This window comes from Macrosteles quadrilineatus, unplaced genomic scaffold (assembly GCF_028750875.1).
Source record: "Macrosteles quadrilineatus isolate MER2022 unplaced genomic scaffold, UCM_ALF_1.0 Scaffold_2__2_contigs__length_208266976, whole genome shotgun sequence".
Taxonomy (NCBI): domain Eukaryota; kingdom Metazoa; phylum Arthropoda; class Insecta; order Hemiptera; family Cicadellidae; genus Macrosteles; species Macrosteles quadrilineatus.
Genome location: NW_026542595.1, coordinates 108952765 through 108978835, shown reverse-complemented (window position 1 = coordinate 108978835; position 26071 = coordinate 108952765). Strand labels below are relative to the sequence as shown.

The 26071-nt window shown below is 33.6% G+C and overlaps 1 protein-coding gene across 1 annotated transcript in view; it reads left to right on the top strand.

Moving 5' to 3' along the window:
- LOC128986711 (glutathione S-transferase-like) overlaps positions 1 to 26071 on the top strand; it is a 28274-nt gene extending 2203 nt beyond the window's left edge. Inside the window, exons 2-5 of the mRNA XM_054407205.1 lie at positions 8282 to 8428; positions 14351 to 14518; positions 21998 to 22140; positions 25728 to 26071. Of these exons, the coding sequence (XP_054263180.1) occupies positions 8287 to 8428; positions 14351 to 14518; positions 21998 to 22140; positions 25728 to 25898 (624 nt within the window). The 5' untranslated portion in view covers positions 8282 to 8286 and the 3' untranslated portion in view covers positions 25899 to 26071. The remainder of the gene's footprint in view (positions 1 to 8281; positions 8429 to 14350; positions 14519 to 21997; positions 22141 to 25727) is intronic.

Genomic DNA, 26071 nt, shown 5'->3' with positions numbered 1-26071 from the left:
TTCGCAAAAATTTAATTTCATCTAATTGTAATATTTTATTTCATAATTTATCAACATCAAACGAAACATTTAAGAGCTATTTCACTGACAGCAGACTGAGCTATAAGACTGACAGTTTTCAAGTATTTATTGCAAAGGTGAAAAGGTTCTAAAATGTCAAGTTTGACATGAATAAATTATCAAGTAAAATAATGCATTTTGATTGAATTCAATTTATGATTTAGACTGTGATATTAAACCATAAAAAGCAGACTGAGTACGAATTTATTTAATAATTAAATACATTAATCTTACTTCAGGAAGTGTTGGCAAACACAACTTCCATTAATTGCTTAGTAATCAATGACGTAACGATCAAACTTGATTCACGCCAAGTTAAATAATTGACAGTATGTTTAGTATTGTTGACAACTTTCAAGTACAAAGCATTTTGTCCTTGTAACTTACGTAACAATCGATAAAGCTTTCCATTACACTTCTGTACACAATATACCGTCCACCTAAAGTAAACATGCATGTTACGTAGGTTATGATAAATTATTTTGAAACTATTATGATCATACTAATATTATAAATGTGAAAGTTTGTTTGTTTGAAGTTCAATCACGCATTAACTACTGGTCGGATTGGGTTGAAATTTGGTATGATAGCTCACGTTAAAAAAGTTATAAGATTTACCAACAGGGTGCAGCACTATTTTTTTGCATTTATAACGACAGCTAATTTGAACCAAGCAGCAACAAAACACTGTGATACACAATGAGAACTTTTTTCTATTAGGTGCAGTGGTAGAACATCATAGCTATGGTAGATGTGCTATAGTATACCGTAAATTAAAAGAACCATATTTTCTTAAACCGTATCCTCTCCCATTTCAAACGCAAAGCACGAGTATAACTACAATAAGAATTTTATACGCAAACCCCGTACGAAGGACGGGTACTCTGCTAGTATTAAATATTTTAAAACATGACATGTAAATATATGAGACTTTGTGAACCATTTAGAATTCAAAAATGACTCACAGTTTTTAAGTATGAGTTATGAAGATAAGTGGGTTGAATGTACGGGAGTAAACAGAACATCTAGAGTTTAAGATGGTTTAGAAAAGCATAAAAGACGAGAGAGAAAGAGTTATTTTCCTGCTGGACTTATTCCTCGAAAGGCAATAAAGACTTGTTGTTGAGTGATGTTGGATCTATTTGCTTGTTAGAGCTCACCCTGTTAAAAATACATGGAACTGTTATTTTTATTCAAATTTCTTACTTTAGGAGAAAAATAAACTAATTTAACCTCTGTTTCTACACAATCACATTTAAACCCTTACAAATAAAATACCCCCAAAATTTCTTACTTTAGGAGAATAATAAACAAATTTAACCTCTGTTTCTAAACAATCACATTTAAACCCTTACAAATAAAATACCCCCAGGGGCCCATTTCAAATTTCCATTAGATTTGCATTGGGCGATCAGCTGATTTACTAATAATATTAGTTTGTACTTTATTATGAAATGGGCCCCAGAGCGTACATTGGGCTAGCACTACAAAAAGTGGTGAATTTGACTTCTTGACCGAGCTATTTTTGTGCCTGTCGTTGAGAGGAATGGTTAATTTGGACGGAACCTAAAACCATATTTTGTAGCTTGAACAAAATATAAATAAATTGTAGTATGAAGTATTTTGTTACAATGCAATGTCCTTGTCTGACGAAAAAACGTGTTTCGTGGTGACTGCCAAATATTCAGGTTTACACTTTTCTACGTCTTTGGTATTTAAAATTTAATACGAAACACAATTTCATATGAGCACGTTTAACATGAAATCAGTACATATATTACAGCGTCGTGGTGTGGGCGTACGTTTGGTCGGACTAACATTTATTGCAGCATTTATTAAAATATTTATGGTTTCAATTCGTTAAATATTCTGTATTAAACCATTACATTTACCATTTACTATCAAAATAAAACTCAAACGCAACAATTGTTATTTTATTTTACTTTGGTTTAAATCAATCAGTTAAGTAATTTAATTAAAACTATCAGTGGGTGGAATAAACTAAATAACTTAGTCAAAACAATAACAAAAAACCAACAATAGGGGAATGTAAACATTGTTTATTTTTTGTTGCCATGAATACGTAAATAACATTTACTCCACATAAGAATTGTGGAAGTCAATAGTGAATGCATGGCTTAACAATCTTTGAGTAAATTTCATTTAAGCATTTACTCCAGCTATTTCTATAATAACTTCATTTAGTAATCAAAAGAATTATTTTATTGGCCAATAAAATCATAGCTTTCGATCAGCTGTTTAATTTAGTTTATTTCTCGTACCCTCATTGTTGTGGTTGCTAAGCAACCATGACCTGAAAGTTCTGAACATTATTCTATCAATGTTTTGTTTATCGATTAGTTGATTTTAATCGGCGGAGAAACTTTCATTTTGTTCTCAGAACATTCTAAATATTGTGTATCTAAATTTTAAATATTAATTTCATTGTGTGGCGAAACGTAGTTTGAATTGCATGAAAGTGTTTAATGAGGATTGCTTACGTAAATATATTTCGAACCTCCATTAACTTTTGATATTTTGGTTGGCTTTAACAGTTCTCTGCATGAACAAACAATTTATTTAAAAATTCCATAATAAACGAAAATGTAAATTAAGAATTCAATTAAAAAACAACAGTTACTGAAGCATTTCGAGGAATTAAAAAATATCCATTACTCTATCTTCTATTTATATTATTACTAAACGTAAATTATATTTCGTTTCATTTCATTTTCACCAATGCAATTTTTAATAAGATTTCCTCGTTATATTTTCTTCATTAAGCACGTAAAAAGAATATAGTCTACTTTAAAGTATTTAAAGTTTAAGCTTTCCAAACAACATTAACTAACCAAATCGATCCAGTAGAACTGTAGATTTAGTTGTACAAAGATTAAAAAATCTAAATCGGTTAGTTTACCACTATAAACTTGGAGGTTGCTTAACATTTTTGCTAATAACTTTTAAATGGCAAAGAAATCGACAAAAGAGGAAGGGAATACTCTGAAAAAGAATAAAATGTCCTACAAATCAATGACATGTATTAAAAATACTCAATAACGGCGTAAAAAAAATTGGAAACCCCCGTTTTCAATGTAAACAATAGACATAATAAACTATCGTCTTGACGTGTGCCGTATAGTGTTCACATTGAAGAATTGTAGGCTTTTATGTAAATCTTTTTAAATTGCTTTTTAATTTGATTTATCATTTATAGCGGTAAGATTAATTAAATCAAAATTATAAAGCGTTGAAATCCCCAAATTCATTTTGAAACACCCGGTATTATGAAGGAAGTATTTAAAAACACGTTAATCATGTAATTAAATACAAATTTGTGTTTTATTGGCATTTTTAGGAATTCTAAGCAAAAAATGACAAGTTTGACAAATGTGTATATTTTGGAAGTGTGCCAACAATATTGGAAAGGACCGTTACTGAATAAATCGTTGGAGTGCGAATAATCTATACATATTTAGATTTCATTCACAAAGAAGTGCTTAATGTTCCGACCCATTAGAGCTCAGAGCAAAATAAAAACAAGTTACGGTTACAAGGCAAAACTTTAAAGTGAACCTTTGTATGTTTAAGTATGCATGGTGAAATTAAAACCCAAAGGTTGCTACTTAGCGGTAAATTCTGTATTGCTTGAAAATATAGGCTGGTTTTAGTGTTTGAATCAACCGTCTGCGCCTCAGCAAACCTACGAAATGAAATTCCATTTGACTGATTGAATTATTACTAAAATATGTCCATAAACTTGTTAGATCTATTCCCTATTAAAGTAAAATTATATTCAATGAGCACCTAGGTTTGCTGTCCAGAAACGTTTTTTTTAGAAAGTATACGACGAGGTAGATGAATTTGCCAAATTTTATCAAAATATATTCATAAACCAGCAGCAGTTTTTTTATTTTCTCCGTTACCTTTGATAACTACAACGACGCGTTAATGTACAAGAATATTTTTTTAAAATCAACAAGATTTTAATAAAAATTTGGTAATCCCTGTTTTACAAATATTTAAGGGAATGCTATTTTCAAAACGCAGATACCACTGAGTAATTAATTAAATTCTAAAACATAAAGCTTTAGACGAAATGAAAGTGCAATAACATTAATAACACGTGGATAAGCTTTCAGCAAATCTGATGTAATGATTAATCTGCGACTCCGTACAAAGTCAAAACGGAGATTTTTCCGATACATGTTTTATAATTAACCAGAACGTTTGTTTTTCCTAATAACTTAATAATGTAAGTACACAGTGTAAGTAAAGTATTCGATACATTTGAGTGTTAAACACTGTAGGTGTTTGTGACTCATACGTTTGCTAAGAGTTTAAACACTACGTCCTATCCTACTAATATTGTAAATGAGAAAGTTTGGATGTATGGATAGATGGATGTATGTTTGTGACAAGTAAACGCGAAAAATACTGGTCGGGTTGGGCTGAAATTTGGTATGATGATAGCTCACATTCCCGATTAACATATAGACGCATTCTTATCTTAAAAGCCCTTTCGGGCTCCGCCCCAGTGGCTCTGGAGTTTCCCATGTTAACCTTATGAGTAATCGTATTTAAAAAGGAATATAAGAATTTTGTCAGCTGTTTCAACTACACAAGTTGGTTTTATGATATTGAATAGCATTAAAAAGTTACAAAGTTTACCAACAGGGTGCAGTACTATTATTGTTTTACATTTATGACAACAGCTATCCTATTAAGGCCGTCAAGGCCAAGGTAAAATTTTGTTTTTAAAAGGCTTATTTGTAACTATTTTATTAACAGATGTAAAGATCAAAATGTTTCTATTTCGTGTTCTCTTCCCGTTGCAAAGCACGAGTACAACAGCTAGTATTTAATGTAATTGCAAACGTGTATAAATTTATCTGTGAGAACAAATTAAAAAAAAAACATTAAAACAATATGAAATTTGTTCGGAAGCATTTGTATCACATAAAAGCCAGCAAGTTTAAAATAAATAATATTTAACAATAAGCTTCATAGGCAACCAACTATACGGCATTCTACGTAAACCAAACTAGATTTTTGGCACGAGTAAGAACACGACATAGTTATCACCCTTTCAGGCAAGATAGTAGCAGTAAGCTTTAAAACTTTGGGAGAACCTCAAGCTAATTAGGTTGAAATCATTGAGCACTTAGGACATTGATTTACAAATTAAACTGTAGGACAACATTTTTGATACATTTAACCATAGCCTCCACTAATACAAGTATAAATAATACAATAAAAATAATACAAGTATACGTAATAAAGGCAACGGCGAGACAAAGTGGCAACGCCGCAATCCCGGCCTACAGAAAACAGCTGTTGCACTTATAGTGGATCGTCTGCGCAATGTTTATGTTCTGTTATAACCACGGCAATAGGCCGGTGCGACGTTGCCCCAACGCCGCGGCCTTGCATTAGACCAGGCTATGATTAACCGTTAAATGTTTTTAGAGGAGGACTTCACAAGAAGAGGTTCGTGGCATTAACTCATAGTAATAGATAGCATTTTGCAGTTGTGTACCTCTTTAACGAGTTAAATTTGCCACAGTTCAATAGGTTTGGGCCGAGAGTGTTCCTAATTAAGCTTAGTCATATCCAGTTCACCTTGAAGACGCAGGGCGTAACCTAGTTTCACTTAAATTAAGGAGGATTCCATTCCCGAGGAAAATGAATTTCGGCCCATTTGGACAGGAGCCTGGTTTTTTATCTACCGGTCTGAATATCCCAGATTAGAGAAAATAGGTCCAGTCTCAAGATCGTGGCCAAAATGAACATAACCTTACAATAGTTGGTATTCAGTGGTAAACAATCTGTTACCAAAGGAACAATCTAAACCCTTGCCTCAAATTTTGATAGAATACGGGAATAAAATAAACTAATTTTGTAATTCAATGACTGATTATACAACATTATTACCTTTGGATTACAAATATAAATGAACTTACACAATTCTTTTATTTATGATCAATTTATGTTATATAACAATAAATTAAAAATTTATGGTGGTTGTATAATGTGATGTGTCAAATATTATATTTTCTTAGTGAGATACCTCTTGACATAATATTACACTCTTAAAATTAATCAGATCAAATAGAATACTTAAGATGACATAATATCAATATTGGCTATTTTAACGATAGGCTATACTTGAACAAAAAAGTTGTTTAATACATTTTCTTTGTGAGATATTCCTCTTAATAAAACAGAATATTTAAATACATCCGAAACTCAGTAAAGATTGTACTGAAATTCTAGTACTTCAACTTATAATTGTAAATTAGAGTGGTTTTAAGAATCTGACCTTATTTTCAAATTACCCTAGAAAGAATTATGTTTAAAATATTGTATAAAAATTTGATTTTGTTAAAGTATGGCATAACGTTAAAATAGCCAATGTTGAGATTATGTAATCATGAGTATTCTATTATATCTGAATAATTTTAAGAAAATGGTGTTATGTTAAGAGGTATATCTCACTAAGAAAATATAATAAATTATACAACTTACATAGATTGTTTTAATTATTGTTATATAATATAAATTGGTCATAAATACAAGAGTTGTTGTTCAATGTTAAAATAAGTTAATTGACATTTTTAAGCCAATGATAATATTTATTAAGTTATATTAATGACTCGGAAGTCTTATTTGGTCGGATAATTAGACGCTGCAAACATGCATTAAGACTTAATTAAGCTTTATGTAAATTATTCATTAGAGAAACGATTTCAACTTTGCGTTTGAGTTACACAACAGAAATTATCTGGGCAGCCGGATTTTGTGTAAACTTTATCCACATATTGTTAATGCTATAGCACTTTCATTTTGTCAAAAGTTTTCTGTTTTTGAATCTAATAGTACACAGTGGAAAACCTTTATGTGGTCCGCGATCCGAAAATAGTATTCCCTTGATTGTAAAACGTGGAATAACCAAATTTTTTATGAAAACCATCGTGTATAGCTTACAAAATAAGCGTCATTTTAGTTATTAAAGGTTACAAATAAAATAAAAAACTTAACATTTCAAATCGATATGTTATTCTTACGGAGAAAAAGTAAATGGATTATCCAATGTAAAAACTGCTGATGGGTAGAAACATAGAATCAAAGGAAAAATTGTTGTTCCTTTATCTTTGAAAGGAAGAGCTAGAAAATTCGGTAATTGTTGTTCCTACGTTGAACCAAGGCCTAATTCTAGGAATTGATTTCTGGAAACGATTGCAGAGTGTTATAAACAAGACTGATAAAACCTTGGAATTTTCTCCTCAGATATTTTTTTTAGAATCTAAAGAAGGTCTTCAAACTTCATATCTTAACTGTGACCAATCCGAGAAACTGCAGAAATTAATTGAGGAATGTCTACGAGGAACTAATGTAAACATTTTGGGACGTACAGATCAAGTAAAACATGTCATTGGTACTGAAGAAACGAAACCTATTTAACAGAGATATTATACCAAGCCCCCTGCAAAAAAAACAAACTTAATAATGAACTTGACACAGCTGTTTGCATAACGAAAACAAATGGGTGAAAACAGCTGATTTATAACAACTAAATTTGCTTTACGAAGTACAATCAGCTGTTTACAGTCAAATTATTAGATAATCATCTAACAATTCAGTTATTTACTATTCATTTTGGAACACAAGGTGGTATTTTGTTTGTCCTAAAATTCTAAATTCGTTATACTAATTATATAGAAAGGTTTATGGAACCGTGCATATATTGCGTTTTATTCCCATTGTTCCGCTGGTGACATACTCGATCTGGGCGATACATGATCGTACACAAATTAGAATATCTCAGTTATTTGAAAACAGATTTTAACAATCAAAGCATCGTTGGAGTCATACACTTCGTAAAAAATTATACCTTTTGTTTTTTTATAAAAATAAGTAGTTTTTAAGATATTTTATACAACACACTGATAAACACTTGATAATTTAGATTATGGGTCCTACTAGTCGCCCACTATGTTCTAAGTTTGAAGACAATTGCTTAAGGAGTTCAAAAGTTATAGGTCAAATTCCAAAAATACAGACACACAGACAAAAAACTGGGCATTTTTAGACCAATTTATGGTTTTTGCATCGTTTTTACCTAAGGAACAAATATACAGGGTTCCAGAGAGTTTACATACACAAAGTATAATCAATGCTTGTCCATCGTTATGATTCAACTAACATTAGTATCTTTCAGGAAAGATGGCACCCAAGTACAAGTTGTACTACTTTGACATCAAGGGTCTTGCCGAGACTCTCCGTTTCATGTTGTCATACATGGACGCTGACTGGGAGGACATTAGGCTGCCCTTGGGAAGTGAACAGTGGACAGCCCTAAAGCCTTGTAAGTTTTTTTTACTTTCTCCCCCATACATTAGTGTGTGGAGAAAGTATTGTTTTCTCCAAAAATTTAAAGTTTGAGTGGATGTTACAGTTTGGGCCCCTGAACATGAAAGTGGTATTCAAAGAGCCGTATTAATAAAGATGAGGTAAACCTTTTACTTGCGAAAATTCGAGCAAATCCTTCAATCTGTATTAATAAAAACTAAAGCAAAACCTTTTGCTTTAGAAGTAAAAGGTAATCTATAGAAATTTGAGGTTTTGCTCATGACTTGAGTAAATGGTTATTAATAAAACTCACCATTTACTTTTTCTTTGAAGTAAATCCTTCAAAAATGATGCATCTGATCAGTAGCAGATTATACGTTTAAGTAAAAGGTGTGTGGTGGTTTTAGTGTGGTGCTAAATTTCAGCAAATTTCCTAAATAGGGCAAAAGCTATTCCGTAGGTCTCATGGTAAGACCTAGACCCATGACCCATTTACTTTTCCGTTTTCAGGTCCCCAGAGGCCAAAAACCTCCTCCGTTCAAATTCATATACATGTTTGCCCGTTAGCACGATAACTCGAGCAAAGGTGATCCGATTTTGATTAAATTTGGTGCAAACGTGTAAACCTACGTTTATATTAAGGGATTCGCGAATCAGCATAATAGGATATGGAAACGATGGTTTATGAGCGGTTTTATAGGGTAATTGGATTTTAACATTTTTTACCCTAAAAACATAGATTTTAGCAACTTCTTTCCACGCCATTTTGTAGAGTTTAAAAAAACTATTAATTTAGTATATCAAAGCGATATTATGCGCCTAATGGCTACGGAGAAAATAAAAAAAAATGTAAATTTAAAATTTCCATGTTATTTTTATGGAAACATTTTTAAACTGTTGTAGTTTTCTTGTTTATGAGCAATTTTTGATCAAATTTGCATTCTATCATACTAAACTATTACATTTTATAAAAAAAACCTTTTTACCCTCCCTGTAGCAGTAAACCTATGTACTCAGTTAAACTAAAGCTATTTAAATAGGGAATGGATGTGATATTGGAGACATTTTAGAGTACATCCAATCAGGCAAATGGAAATTTACTTAGTCTGCAGGTTTGCTGTGGCGGGAGTATTTTGTTTACCTCCTACAAAGCTATCAACATTTCAATAAAAACACACCTCAACACCTTCTTTGAATCAGCAAACCTAGGTACTCATTAAAATTAATATTATTTAAATAGGAAATAAATCTGATAATTTTCAGGGAATATTTTAGAAGAAATCCAGCCAGAAAGGGAAATTTATTTAGTCTGCAGCTGCGGCGAGGGTCTCTGTGGTTATACAGTACTGCATGCTATCTACAAAGTGACAAATAGCATATGTTTAGTATTCATTTGTTTATGTTGTGTTTGTAAATATTTACAAAACTAATCACAAAGCATATATGATGATTTCTATAAACAAATTTATTATGTACCCGACTAACTATTATCATCAACCAAATTCTATGTCTAGAAAGGGGTTAAGATTCTAGGGGTAAAATTCGGGGTAAAATTCCGGCCCACACACTCTAGATTTTATAATTTAGTTTGTTATGATTAAATTTAAAGCCAGATGCAAAACCATTACACGGAGTTGGCACAGTTAAGCCTTCGAGGGATATCAGTAGACAAAAATAGACAGGATCAGACGTGTAACATGTGATGTTCCTAAAGAACCATTTACTTCCGAGCAGAAGGATTTGCTCGGAAGTAAAAGGTAATCATTATTAATACGGTTTGAAGGATATGCTTTTACTTTTACCTTTTACTAGAAGCAAATGCTTTTGCTTCATACCTTTTCCTTTTGAGCATATCCTTCTTTTTATTAATACGGCTCAAAGTTATGTATAAGTGTGTGTGTGTGTACATAGACACAGACTACACATGTAGTCAATTTTGATAAAAATATGGTATGTTTGTACTAATCCATAGCATTCCCATGTGTTTTATTTTAATTTTTTTGGAAATTTAGATTTTTAATGGTAATTTTCCAATAAAATAAAATAAAAATTTCTTGAAAATGATCCGAACAACTTTGATACAAATTTAGTATGTTATAATCCCTTAAATTCTGAACAAATGGTTGCTGTATAAATTATGAATCAAACGTTTTTGTAACTTATGTTATTTCAAATCTTATTTTTGAAAATATGTGTTAGTTGCTGATACAGTTTTGCCACCCTTATCCTTCATGTCCCAGAACGCCAGGATCTGGCTACGAAGAACTTTACACATTACTTCAGGCTTAGTCTTGAGGGTCACGGCATTCTCACAATGATAAAATCCACTGGCGATTGGAGTAAATTGAACCCTAGACTTCATCACTTTGACGAGATTCTGGAAGATTGTGTTCAAGAAATATTTCTAGTTAAATATCTGTCGCTAATTTTTTATAATGCAAACCATCGAAACCATTGTTAGTTGTTTGCTGATTGACCATTATATTGGCTTTTGTTTTTAATTTTCTTTGTTTACACTTATTCATTTAGCAATTAATGCAGTGAAATTGATATAAAGGATAGGTGTGACAATTTATGTGTACTGTGAATTTTATTGGATATTATCGTTTTATTTTAGGTCGTTTCCATTCAGACCTACTGGAAATTGTGTATAGTAGTTGTCTTGTGGTGATAATAATTATGGAAGAGGCAGGTATGCTATGGAAGGTGGTATCGTTGACTAAGTCTATACACTTCTCAATTGACTATTACTCTCTCTACTGTAGGCTACTTCTGTCGTCTACTGGCGTCTGTGCGAATCGGCTGCAAATCTTACTTCAACGCTTTTCACATCGTAAAACTTGCAGAATTGCTGTTTTATTGTAAAATTATCGGATTTAAAATGCATATCGTATAGGCCTATGATGGAATAAAAACATTTGGTCACACAACATTTGTTTACAAGATGATTTTTCACATTAAAACCGCAAGAAACTTTGTCTTTATATGTGTAAACTAGCTGATCTGAATTGTACTTGGTTTTAACTGACTACTGAATTCCCGTACGTAGGACGGGCTAACACCTCGTTAAAGTAAAGACTAAACAGGCATTGGTTAATGCGATAATCAAATTGAACACGGCAAATTAATGCTGATACAAATTTTGGTAAATTTAAGAGTTTTTTTCTTGAAATCCTGAGTTTTCTTTTACTGTGCAAACACTTAAATATGCAAACTTTTACTCGGCAGTTTTTTTTTTCTGGCGACCGAAAATTGTTTTTATTTAGTTCCTAATGGGACGAAAACATTCCGAGGCATGTCAACAATGAAAACATTCGTCAAACTAGTCCCTTTTCAGCCTTAGAGGTCCAAGCATTTTAATAAACCACCATACATACATACATACGAAATAATAGTTCCTAGATGTATGGTTCAGTTTTCTTAAGTATCACTTGTTTGTAAGGCTGAAAAATTCCACGAATATTAAGGAACGCCGATTTACGAGAAACAAAAGGTCGATTTACGCACATTAACTTCAATACTGAAATCAGAAGCATATCCGTTGATTATTTCTTAGTTCTCTTCTCTACAACACAAAACAAATTATGTATTTGAAATTGTTCAGTAGGTACACAACAACTAAACCCAAAATGATCGAATGGAAATTCAAACTGAACAACTGCGACTAGAAATAATTTACGCAGCAGATTGTTTTGGTCAGTCAAGACGTTTTAAGTGTTGGTTTGGTAGATGCTTGTGGTACAATGAAGGCCGAGTTACGCAAGAGAACCCATGGGAATGTTGCAGTGCGCTGGATGCGAGGTGTAATGATGGGTCCAAGGTCGGAGGGGTGATGGAGCAACGAGAGGCTATAGTTGAATTCTGCTAACTTTGTGTCAAATATTATGTTGGGATACTTGGTAGGCTTAATCCATTTATATCAGGGTGTCTGCGAAAAAATCTGCAAAATCTGGTTGAGCGTAAGTAAAATGTAGACATATTGGTCTAAAATCAATTTCTACACAATCATTTAGAATCCACTGTAAAAATAGACTTTCACGATTATTTACTTTATTTTTAATTGATTCTTAGACTAATAATTGCCTTTCTAAACGGTTCACGCAAAGAATTCTAACAGCGTGTTAATCATGTCCTGTGATCGCGGCATCATTGGATCATTTTTGCAATCGTGATAATATTGAAATATTTCCTTCTGAAAAAACTAAATTGTTTTTAACACTCCTCGTAATATAAATCATTAATTTTGATTTTTTAATTGTTATTTTTCTACAAAAACCTATAGCAAAACAAAAAATCTAAACAAAAAAACTGACCCAAAAAAAATTAATTTTGTGTTTATATTTACTTTGGCATGCATATTGCTAATTGTTGTCAGGAATATTTTGTGGGCTTCATTAAATGAGCAAAATTTAGAATCCACTGTAAAAATCGATTTCCACGATTATTTACTTTCTTTTTTATTGATTCCTAGATTAACAACTGCCTTTCTAAACGGTTAAAGCAAGAATTCCGACAACGTCGTAATCATGTCCCGCGATCGCGGGCGGCATCATTGGATCATTTTTGCAATCGTGATAATATTGAAATATTTCCTTCTGAAAAAACTAAATTGTTTTTAACACTCCTCGTAAAATAAATAATTAATTTTGATTTTTTAAATTGTTATTTTTCTAGAAAACCTATAGAAAAACGGAAAATCTAAACAAAAAAATTGCCCCCAAAAAATTATATTTTGTTGTTATATTTACTTGGGCATGCATATTTCTAACTGTTGTCAGGAGTATTTTGTGGGCTTCATCAGTCCCAGGAGCCTTATACAAGTCTTCCCAATTTTCTTCTTTTGAGAGAACTTCCTTAAAGGTGCCTAGGGTTTTCTTGTTTTGATTAAGAAAACTTCTTAATCAAATTCTGGTTTATAAACAGATTTTTCCTCAGTTGAATTTGTACAAATGCAGTCAATAGATAGTTCTTGGGTGACGTGTGATCATTGTAGCAGAAAGTTAAAGAGTTTTTTAACTCCAGAACCTATCAGTTCACTTTCATAGTAAATGTTGTCTCTGGCCTGTCTTTATTTACATTCCCCATTTTAAAAAATCTTTGTGTGGATAGCATGTCTGATAGAGTATAAATTGCTGGTTTGACTTGTCCTGGAAGATCAATAAGCCCGAAATAGGTAAAGAGGGTTCTTGAGGTTAATACTTAATGCACTCAATTCTAAACAGTTGTTGCTTTTATAAATGTCTTCAACGGTCACGCCAAAATTTATTGAAAATTCACTATACGTCTAATCGGTGAATTTTTTGGTGGAATTTTGGAATTTCTATCAATCTGTGCTTTTCAGTGAAAAATTTTCATCCGCAATCTACATTATCCAGGAATCACTTTATTACCTTTCTTTACAGCTTGTAATAATTCCTTTTGCAACTTCTACGAAATGAGTGTCTCGGAGGATTCTGCTCTCTACACCCTAGGAAGTTCCTTAAAACTATTTTCAATGAAATCCTCAAGCTTGGCGATATCATTATTCCAGTTATTATTACTTAGCAATCCTCTTAACTGCTTTCAATTGAAGACCATGATTTTCTTCCAGTTCTTCTGTATTTCATTGCATGTATGGAAAAATGGTTAATAGGTGGGTGTAATGTCTTCATCCACCCTTTGGCAATGTTTTGTGTCCATATTTGAACACTATTGTGGAACCTCTTTACTTATACAGTACAGAATTCTACCACCTTAATTGTTTTGAAGTTTCCTCCAATGCTTTTTTCCTTTCTCTTGCTAATGGCGAAGTTGTGCTTCTGGCCAAATTCCACAACTTTAATGCAACCAAAAAAATCCCTCTTGAACTGCTATCTACACACTAAGGTAGGTCTGACAGACAAGGATGCCTGTGAGAACCTTAAGATAGACAGTATTTCATGATGATGCTTTGTTGCAGCGATGCCGTTTGGCAAGTTGCCTGTTCTGGAGGAGGATGGCAAACAAATCCCACAGTCAGTAGCTACCAGTCGCTACCTCGCTACCAAGGCAGGACTTGACGGCAAGGATGCTTGGGAGAATCTTCAGATTGACATCATTGCAGACACCCTTCAAGATGTCAAACAACGTAAGTATAATTAGTCCAGTGCAATTAGCATTTGGGTAAGGAAGTTCAAAAAAAAAAGTTGAAACCTGTTGGAAATCATTTATTAAGGTCTACTGAACCCACAGAAGAAAGTCCCAGAAAATCCCATGGGGACTTTTCCGCCATTTTGAAAAATAAGTCGGCCATGTTGGATTTAAGCAAGCGTTTACGGAAATGGGTGTTACTAGTAAACTAATTGACTTAAAAACCTCCTGTTTGCATAAAAATGTATTGTAAACTCCAGGCTAGATATTAAATATAAAAAACCCCCGCCGCAGCAAACCTGCAGACTAAGCGAATTTCCATTTGCCTGAATTTATTTTAAATTAAATCTATTTAAATAACATTAGGTTTAACGAGTACCTAAGTTTGTTATTACAGGTAGCCTAATAAAATGTGTTTTAGTAAAATATTAGTAGATTAATATAAAATAGATAAATTTTCCATGTTTAATCAATATATTTCCATAAACAAGCAAACTACAACATTTTACAATATTCTCCATAAGAATAACATAGGAAATTTAAAATTTTCAGTTTTTTGAATTTTCTCCATAACCATTAACCGTACAAAAACACTTTGATATACTAAATTATTTGTTTTTTAAGCTCTTTAAAAAGGTCTAGAGAGAAATTGGGAAATTTTGGGTTTTGAGGGTTAAAAATGAGAAAAATGAGGATGATTTAGTTATACGGAAAGTAAATAAAGATACGTCTTATAACACTTGAAACATATATTTACGCTTATACTGTTATTCACAAGACGGTAAATATACAAAATATGGTAAGTGGTGATCGATTTCGATTGGACACTCCAATCATCATCAGACCCAATAGGCGAAATTGGATTTAGTAATACCAACATTTCAAAAAGAGTCCCCTGCTAACCCCGCCAACAAATCAAGATTTTTTGCACTATTAACTGTACACCTCACAAACGTGGAATGCCAGGTTTCACAAGCTACATCTAACGCAGACACTCTCATTGTTTCAACAGTTCTGCATATTTCCCCAACCAAGACTTTGGTACTAGTGGGACAAGAAAGAGACCTTCGTGTATTGTTGATTACTCTCACTCGATGCAACGTATTCATGCTCATTCCTGCCAAAGGAAACAAACCTCACCGCATTTTTAATATTAGGAAACTGCAAGAAGGTTTAGGTGAGTTACAACATTTTCTTTCCTGCTACACGCATTCACGCAGGTTGCGGTACAACCTATGCCATATTCAGCAAAGGAAAGAAAGCAGCGTAGAAGAAGCTCCAAAACGATGCAGGACTTCGGGAATCTGTCAGTATAGCCAAAATATATGGTGTTAGTAGAGAAGTAACTGACCTTAACATTGCTAGGCACCGCATGTACATAAGAACGATAGCAAAGCAGAGACTTAGTGCAAATTTCAACCTCGCCTCTATTCCCCCAACCAAAGCAGCAGCCCTCCAATACACCCTGAGGGCTTATCATCAAATTCAGCAGTGGAAAGGTGTTAATCTCCCAGCTACGGACTGGGGCTGAAGCTAAGTGCTAGCCAGGGTCTAATACCTGTAACAACTCTTCAACAACCTGCTCATCAAAATCTACTTAATCTTATATTCTGCAACTGCAAAGGCAATTGCGAGAAGTATTGATTGTGCCGAAGAAGCTCGTTATATTATTCTCATATGTGCGGACACCGTGCAGGAGTTGGGTGCGGTAATATACTACCAGTTACTGAAGATAAACTTGACGACCTGTTAATCTAGTGGTAATATTAACTAGTGAATGATCCAGTCTACTATATCCACAACGTTCAAACAAAACTTTGGAGCTTTAAGGGAAATGTGACGAAAACTGCCAGGCCGTCGAGCGTCTGAGCGAAAATGTATCGAACGCTTCTATTGGTTCTTGAGTAGGATGGTTAAAATATTTGGGTAAACCCTTTTAGTGTATTTGAAAGAAGATTTTATTCTCTACAATTTGTATTAACAGTTTTCCTTATAACAGCAAACCAAAAGGATACTTGGTGAAAAATGATAATTATTAGTTACAATATGTTAAGTTTTACAATAAATAAATACAATACAAATACAATATAAATAAGTTTTAAATTAGTAAATAAAAGTATAAAAAATAAAGTAACACATTTTAGTGAATTTCCCTATAGGGAAGTAGCCTTGAGTAATTTTTGTTTGATTTTGACAAAATTTTGTGTGAAGGTGTAAAGCGGAATAAAATTGAATGATTTCGCGAACCATCAGGATCGGACTATGGGAACAGGGTTTAACGAGGGGATTTTATGGGATAGAAATTTGTTTTTCAAATTTTTGACCCTCAAAACACAAAATTTCCTAATTTCTCTCTAAGACATTTAAATAGCTTACAAAAAACAAACAATTCAGTATCCCAAAATGTTTTTGTCCGGTTAATGGTTATGGAGAAAATTAAAAAAAACTGCAAATTTAAAATTTCCTATGTTATTCTTATGGAGAATATTGTAAAATGTTGTAGTTTGCTTGTTTATGGAAATATATTGATTAAACATGGAAAATTTATCTATTTTATATTAAACTACTAATATTTTGCTAAACACATTTTATTAGGCTACCTGTAATATCAAACTTAGGTACTCGTTAAACCTAATGTTATTTAAATAGATTTAATTTAAAATAAATTCAGGCAAATGGAAATTCGCTTAGTCTGCAGGTTTGCTGCGGCGGGGGTATTTTTATATTTAATATCTAGCCTGGAGTTTACAATACATTTTTATGCAAACAGGAGGTTTTTAAGTCAATTAGTTTACTAGTAACACCCATTTCCGTAAACGCTTGCATAAATCCAACATGGCCGACTTATTTTTCAAAATGGCGGAAAAGTCCCCATGGGATTTTCTGGGACTTTCTTCTGTGGGTTCAGGAGACCTTAATAAATGATTTCCAACAGGTTTCAACTTTTTTTTTTGAATTTCCCAAATGTTGCCATTTTGGAGCTAATTGCACTGGACTAAATATGCTGCTTTTGTTTGAATTCAATCTTGTGATGTAAAATTATTTCGAGATTGTCAGATTTTTTATAAATTGACAACTTGTTTTTTTTTTATTACAACTCAAGTTGAACTAACTGTGATGGTTAAATACTCTGGCATAAACAGATTCTACATTATTTCTGTAAAAATACATGTTTGTATAACTTAAACATTTGTGATTTATCGGTCTTGAAAGTTAAGTAACAATCCCCCCACTAAACTGAAACAAAAACTTAAAAACGAGAATAGAATCTGATAAATAAACTACTACAAACAGTACTGTATACAGTAAATCATATTCAAACATAACCACACACCCCTTGTGGTGTCAAAACCAATGGGATTCCTCCCTTCTGGATGACTTTAACTGACTCTACGGATGACCGAAATGCTTGGTGGCAAGTATTGTCACAACTCCTTGCCTTAATTTTGTCGTGCAAGCTGGGATGGTGGTTTTACAAATACGACCTTGCCTACTAATAACTCTGTCTCTTGATAATCAAAAAAATTTTTAAGCTCGCCAATACCATTTGCCCTTTCAAGTGGCTCTTGCATAGTGAAGACTTCAAAAAGATTTTTATTTATCCAATCTTTGTTCTCACTAGGAATACGATTTCAAAAACTGTATCTACTGAGCCCACAACTGACAATTATTCGTCTCATAATGAGTTACACCAACTCAAATACCCTGACTCCTATTGATCAGGAGATAGATCTATCAATATACATTCCCAGTAACTTCCCACCTGAGGTATATAAGGATTGCTTCTCCGTGCAGTGAAAATAGTTTGTTTGACATGGAAGTGATGAACGTATAGGGGACTTGTCTAATTACAGATTCTTTTTCCAATCCATCTTCATGCTACTGACATAGTTACTGACATTTCCTTCATTTTTCCACCTTGATAGCTTGTAAACAATAACATGATCAAATTGTATAGAACATCCGTCTTTAACAGCAAATGCTCCTCCAGATAAATAAAAAGAGACCAGTGATAGTAAATCCTTAATTTTATGAACACACCAATTCCATTTTCTTAGGACTCTACCACATAATGCGGCATTCATTGAACGCTGACATTCACTTGTGGAAAACTAGTTGTCTTGGTATTTGACAATTTCCAAACTAAAATGCCTGCTTTGATGTTGGCAAAAGTAGGCACAAGAGTGGGAAACGACAAGCAATGACGTTCGCCAAATGATGAGTACACAAACACCCATCCACATTATTTGTGATTCGGCAAATAAACTGAACGGTGCTCAGGAAATTCTGCATGTGCCAATCCTTTAAGATTCTCAGTAAAATCACCATTCCTATCATAATGTTTGAACAGATCTGAAAAACCTTTTCTCATTAAACCTGACTTCTGGAATAATAAAAAGAAAAAAAGTTGAAATAAAACAAATGTTTACAATAAATCAATGTTCATCGTGAACTATAACTATTATCCTACAGAAAAACATGGCTCTTAACAATTTCAATTGGTTAACTATCCAGCAGTCTACAATATCTGTTAATATGTAATGAAATTAATTATCCTGAGTATTTTCTAAATGGTACTACATACAATCGTTTCAGTTTCTGTTACACTATTTTGTGCAGTCTATCTGGTTGATGCAATTAAATTAAACTGAACTGAGAATAGCAATTTAAAATTTTGTTTTAGAATCCGTAATTTTTGTGCCAAGATATAGCTGAATTTGTAGCAAAATTTCAATTTGTGTACTAGTGATGAGCTGATAAAGTTATAATAACATTAATTAGCTGAATGTGTTTGTTATATTGGGGTCAGTGTAGAGTGCTACGTAGAATAAGAGGAATATGATCAATTAGCCATGCTGAAAAGCTTATTGCTGTTTGAACAATTAGTGTATCAATGGTTGGATTTAAAGCTACACTTGATAAACCTCCTAATGCATCACTTTGTGATTTGTGTCTGACTTCATGTTTTGCAGAAAAGTAAATATTTTGTATAATTCTGTATCTTTAACACCTTTTTGTGAGATTCTTTGTAAAGTTCTCAATAAAATTTGACATCACTGTTTAATGGATCTCAACCTCGCAGGTCGTTTAGAATCCCGCGAGGTTGAGATACCCTTTTCTCCTAAAACCGTCCGTAAAACCGATCCTTTGTTCACGGGTGTTTTTCTCTCCTGACAATTTTTTTAAACACAATGTGTTGGTAGATACTTTTATTCTGCCAAATTTACTCAAGTTTTATCTTTTAATTAACAATATTGTTAACAAAACGCCACCACCCAACACTATCACCCGATGATGTGTATTGTCCGTGTGGTTGTGTTGCTTCATGTTAGGAGCTGTGCGCCTGCCGCCGGGACAACACACACCAGCCCCTCCACCCTCCACCACTACCCGCTCACGTGTAACTCAGCTGAGCGTAGATCACTTGATTTTGATAGAGATCCATGCGGGTGACTCATCAGCGGTGCCTGTCGTGAGAGGCTTTGTTTTGTTCTGCCTGTACTGTAATCTGGGTCATTGCATATATTGACAACAATTTGCTCTGTGCGCGTCGCCCCCTTAGTTTACATCTATTATTTGAGAGTGTAATGTGATGGACTTTGTGATTACAGTACGAGATATAAACTTTTTCATTATGAAACGTTATGAACATTTAAGTGGTGCAGGAAAACGAAAAAGGAGAGCCCATAAACAGGAAGTTGATGCGGCACAAGCGCAAAAGCATCCCAAAATCCTATCATTTTTAATCTTGTCAGTGATTTTCCATCTACATCAGAACATCAAGACACTCCGTTTCAAAAAAGATGTTGTGGTAAGTGAAGAAACTTTTTATGTTACCGAGGAAACACATGATAATTTTGACGCTAAAAAAGAGATAAATAAATAAAATAATAGAAACAACGGTAAATATTGACTCAGAATCAGGAATTAGTGAACACCGGAATAAACACAATCTAATTGAACCAATTGACAATGACAGTTCTTGTTCTAACCATTTGTCGGTCGAAACGTTGCATGATTCAATAAGTTTTGAGAAGGAATATCCAACGGACCGTGGACACTTTGGAAACAAACGAAATAAAAAATTCATAATAAATAATGGTCCATGCAAACATCGCGGTCCTTTTCCCAAAGACCAGAGTCAAGTTAACAGAGCTTTTTCTATAACATATTATGAAACTCAAACAAAAACTGGACTTAAAATTTCAAGGGAATGGCTTTGCTATTCACAGAAAAAAGACACAGTTTTCTGTGAGTCTTGCTGGTTGTTTGCCAAAAGAAAGGGTTCATTGCTGTCTCTGTGGACAGACGAGGGAGTACAAGATTGGAAAGGTTTTTTAAAAAAATTGATACACATGAAAAAAGCGCCATGCATTTGAACGCATGGTGTGTATCGGATTTGTGAAGAAAGGATCGGATGGTCAACGCCGGTATGAAATCAGAGCTGAAAACAGGAAACCAATAAATGGGTTAGTGTGTTAGATCGAATTGTCAATGTCACTCTTACTCTGGCAGGTTCTAACTTGTCCTTTAGAGGTCATACAGAAGGTAGGCAAACCCAACAGTGGTAACTTTTTGGCAGTCATTGATTTATTGAGTAAATAAGATCCTGTGCTATAACAAATAGTAAATGCACCTAAATACAATAATATGAGTTCGGCAATCCAAAATGAGTTGATAAATCTTCTATCAACAGTCCAAAACACCATTTTAAAAGAAATTGAGTCTTCTCAGTTTTTCTATTTCATTATGGATACTACTAAAGATATCACCAAAACGGATCAACTGAGACAAATAATCAGATATGTGTCAATATCTAAGGATGTGTCCGGAAGGCCTACTAGTTTAGAAATCAATGAATGGTTTTAGAGAAGTAAGCGATCAAACTGGGCAGGGCTTAGAAAAAGAAATCATACACAGTCTTGAGGAGAAGAATTTGGTGTTGTCAAAATGCAAAGGAAAGGGCTGTGAATATGTCAGGAGTGTATCAAGAGATAAAATCTAGGATTGAAAGAAAACAAAAAACAGCAAAGTACATTCATTGTGCAGCTAATAATTTAAATTTAGTTCTGAATGATGCCTCCTAAGTGAAAAACACCCTTTCCAACAACCCCGAGAGTAGAAGAACTTCTGGAAGGCCCAATTTAGATGGGAAGATCAAGTAAGAAGAGACCTTAGGAGAATGGGAAGAAGAGAGGAGGAAGCAATAGATCAAGAAATCTGGAGGCAGTGTGTTGGCGAGGTGAAGTACCTCCTTGGGTACCAAGAGCCACGTCAGTAAGATTCTTACTTGCAATAAAACAAAAAAATCTCTAAGTCTGAGTTTTTTTCAGTTGATCATTTTCCAACTTTGCCATTTTCAATTTTTATTTATTCTCATTTTTATTAATTTCACAAACTACTTCAACTATAGCCATCAGTCTTCTGTCAAAATCTTTCATTTATCCATTTTATATTAAATGTTTTCATGTTCCAGCTATTTATGCCGCTTGGAGGGAAACTGATGCAGAGAAGAAGAAATCTGGAACAGAAACCTACATTAAAGAGACGCTCCCATTTTACTTCAAGAAACTTGATGAAACTGTAAAAGAAAATGGTGGTTATTTGGCGAACAAGAAGGTAAGTTAGTAAGCTGAAATAACAGTGCTTAAATTTGTGTGAAAATGAGATGAATTATTATGTTTTTAAGTACATAACTATCATTTAACTATAAAGCCTGTGACAAGGTTAACATCTGCATATCCAGTACTAAAGGGGGGGGGCTACTATTTATAACCTGCTTTTTGCATATTTGAAAAAAATAATAGTATTACTATACAAATAGGTTTGGATTTAAAACTACCTATTTTGAAACTAGCAAATTAATGTGCAGGAGTTTGTTTCTGATCCAAAACCATTTACTGTTTTATTTACTGATAAGACTACTCTATGGTCATTAATTTGTGTTGCTGCCAAGATCAAATTCTATATTTATCATTTATTATTTTCATATACAGAGTGTCCCGGAACTCTCTATCTACCAATATTTTAGGGCATTGTTTCTGAGAAACATATCTAAATATCATATTTAAATTGTCCGGATGTCCTTAGTTACTCACACAGCCACTATTTTGTTTTATTCAGTAGTTTTTTTCTTTCAAAAAAGTGGTCAAAGATACGAAATTGAAATTTTGCGCAAATATTTATGTCAACTAAACAAACCTAAAAAAAGTTATGACAATTTTTCAAATTCATAAAACAGAATGGTGACCATTTAAAACTTTTGTAAAATCAACGGTTTTTGAGTTAAGAAACTAAATTTGGAAAAAAGTGAAAAAACTAAATGGCGACTGTGTGAGTAACTAAGGACTCCCGTACAATTTAAATATTATATTTATATATTTTTCTTATTCAGGAACAATGCCCTAAAATATTGGTACAGAGTTCTAGGACACCCTGTAGTATATTCACCATAACAGTACATCTATACAGAGGAAGTTTTAAGTCCCTAGAAATATTTAAGACAGGTGAAGACTCTGTCTCTGATGACTGTGACTGTGATCGCAATCATAAAGTGTAAAAAACCTCCCATTAGTCTTAACAGATTGTCAGTAAATCTAAGTTGTTTGTTTGCTGGATGTGGCAAAACCTCTCCGCATAATTGTTAGCCACTTTCCTAATTTGGGCTGAAAGCCAGACAACAATTCAATGTAAAAACCAAGAGAGGTATATAGATTACGACTGACAAAACTTTTTACTTAAGTCTGTGCTTAAGGTTTATTTAAATGTAAACTTTTTGTAAATTTAAAAACAAAATATTTGAATATTGACATCTTTATTTAATTCATGGTTTGATGATTTAAGTCAACTTTAGTAAGTGAAACTAAAGTACATACAATAGATTATATACTGAGAAAAACTTTTGATGTTTATTCAGTAAATAATAAATTGTTTAAATAACCTTAAGTGAATATTAAGCTTTTTTAAAGGGATGTTTAAGTTAACTTTTGCACAGTAACCTGTTTGGGAAAGCATTTTCCGAAGTCTTTGGACAACATTCTCAGCGCTTTCCTAATTCTTTATTGACATTGCAAGTTAAATGACAAACCTATGACCTATGTATTTCTATTTAAATAGAATTATCAATTATTTAAGATGAGGACGCCATTATCTGCGTATTTTAACCCAAATATGAGTGAAGTATGAGTGGCGCGATCTTGTAGTCTTGTTAGTGACTAAGGCCGACATATTCACAGCTGTTAATCAATAGCAAAACAGCTAATAGCAACCAAGGGACCTACAGTTTTATAGTGGAATCCGAACCACATTTTTGCCTTGGTATTAAAGAATTAGTCTAATTATCAGGATAGAACTGCAGATAGTAGTAGTACTCACTAGTGCGGACCTTAGTCCACACCAGGGAGTATCGCACAGTGCATCTCTATAAATATCCACAATTCGTTAAATAGCTACAATTCGCTGGATTACCGGACGACGCCACCGTCCCAATGAATTTGAAGTGGTCCAATCTTTTTACGTAAATTTGCCAAATCTATTGGTCTTCAAAAACAATTTTCCAAGCCAACAACTAGTTGTTTCAGGTTTAGAAGCCTATGTGAGCATCATCCAGAATCCAGAAATCCCACAATTGCCTTGAAGCTTGTAACTTCTAGCAAATAATAGGTGTTATAGGTTTTATCCTGGTTTGAAGAAAATGGGTTTCAGCTCAACCAGGATAAAACCCAGACACTGGTCTGCAGTCTGGCAAGAAATGTCCCACCTACTAATGAACCAGTTAAGCTCCTTGGATTCCATCTGGAACGGAAATTGGCGTGGAACAATCACATGGATTCCATCTGGAAGGGAAATTGGCGTGGAACAATCACATAGGCAACATTAGCAGCAAACTTTCTAGGGTGTGCTGTCTTCTGCTCAAGCTGTGAAATTTTATTATTGAATAGTACCTGCTTAACATCATGCCATGTTCCACTGTCATGTAAACTATGGCCTACTAATTTGGGGTCATGCCGTTGATGTTGAGGTATATATTAGTGTTCCAGAAACGTGCTGTAAGACATATTACATTTAGTGACCACCTTGCCCACTGCAACCCCATCTTTGCAAGGCTGGGGATATTCACGGTTTATAGCCATTGATGTGCCGAGGGTTAGGCTGACAAGATCCCAGAAGAGTTACAACACGGGAGCAATTCAAATTCATAACAAGCTGCCCAACTCAATCAAACAGCTTGAGTGTAGCCTAAGTTTTTCTTAAAGAAGCTGGTCCCTCTACTCAAGTCAAGAGCCTACTATTCCCCTTAAAGAGTTTTATGAAGACATTTTCCCAGAATTTTCTGACTGATCCGCCTATCCACATGCCAATTTTGTAAATATATGTTTTTTTGTATTTAGGTCAGTTTGTCTAAATGTATAATTTTTATTTTGAAAGTATGACACCAATTACTTTTGGGTAAAAGATGAAGATACGGTAGTAACAATAAAAATTATGTTAAGTTTACATTGACTTAAAACCGCATTGCTTGCCTAAATAAAGAGAAAATTGAGCTTTAGTTACCACGCACAAAATGTAAACAGACCTAAAAAATACCACATTTATTTATCAACAACAATCATTGACGAACAACCCAACCTCAAATAAAATAATAGGATAAGATTGATGAAGTGTAGAGTTAGGCTTTTCAGTTTGTCTAATGTTCTTTCGAAATGCACGTCCCAAAAGAAGGGAATGATATTTAGCAGGCTGCTAAATAGGCCTACGTAAAATGGTAACCGTTGGTGAAAAGTCAACTGTCAACAGAAAGATGAAAGCTAAGTTAGGCAATACCATCTTTTGTTTTGCTAATAAACCAATCTCATTTAATTCCTCTCTTCGATTTTCCTATAACCTATAGGCCTACCAACTTTTGCGAGGGATTCCATGGAACTACTTAACACATGCGTCAAACGTACATAATGTTGCTTTAGGTACTGGTAACCGGTTTTAGGATTAAGCTTAGAACTACCATAGGTTTATCTTTCGTCTGAGTAGCCAATAAATAAGCAATGCTCCACTAGACCTAACTAAGTAGTAACTTGCTCTACCCTATTTCTGATAGCCTAGGTACCGTACATACAATTTGCTAAGGTGATTAGTTGAGTGTTTTCTCCTTAGTCATTTTTCAGTTTGTAAATTTACTTGATTAAACCTACAACTGTGATATGTTCCAGCTTTCCTGGGTGGACTTCTTATTTGTCACCATCACAGACTTTCTCAACTTCACCACAGGCCTGCCTGATGTCACTGCTGATTATCCTAATCTGCACAAGCTGAAGCAAAGCATACTAAACCTGCCCAAGATCCAACAATGGGTGGCCAAGAGACCCAAAACTGACTTCTGAGCTGCCTAGAAGCTCATAGCCATCACCATTACAAGCTAGCTGCATCCATGGCATGTGAAGCTCACTCACTCATTCCAAACTTTGGTTCTAATTGATGTTGCAAGACAGGTTTTGTTTGTAACTGAGAGGGGAAATGTCAAGCTTATGCATAAATAAAGATATTTTTGGAGTGA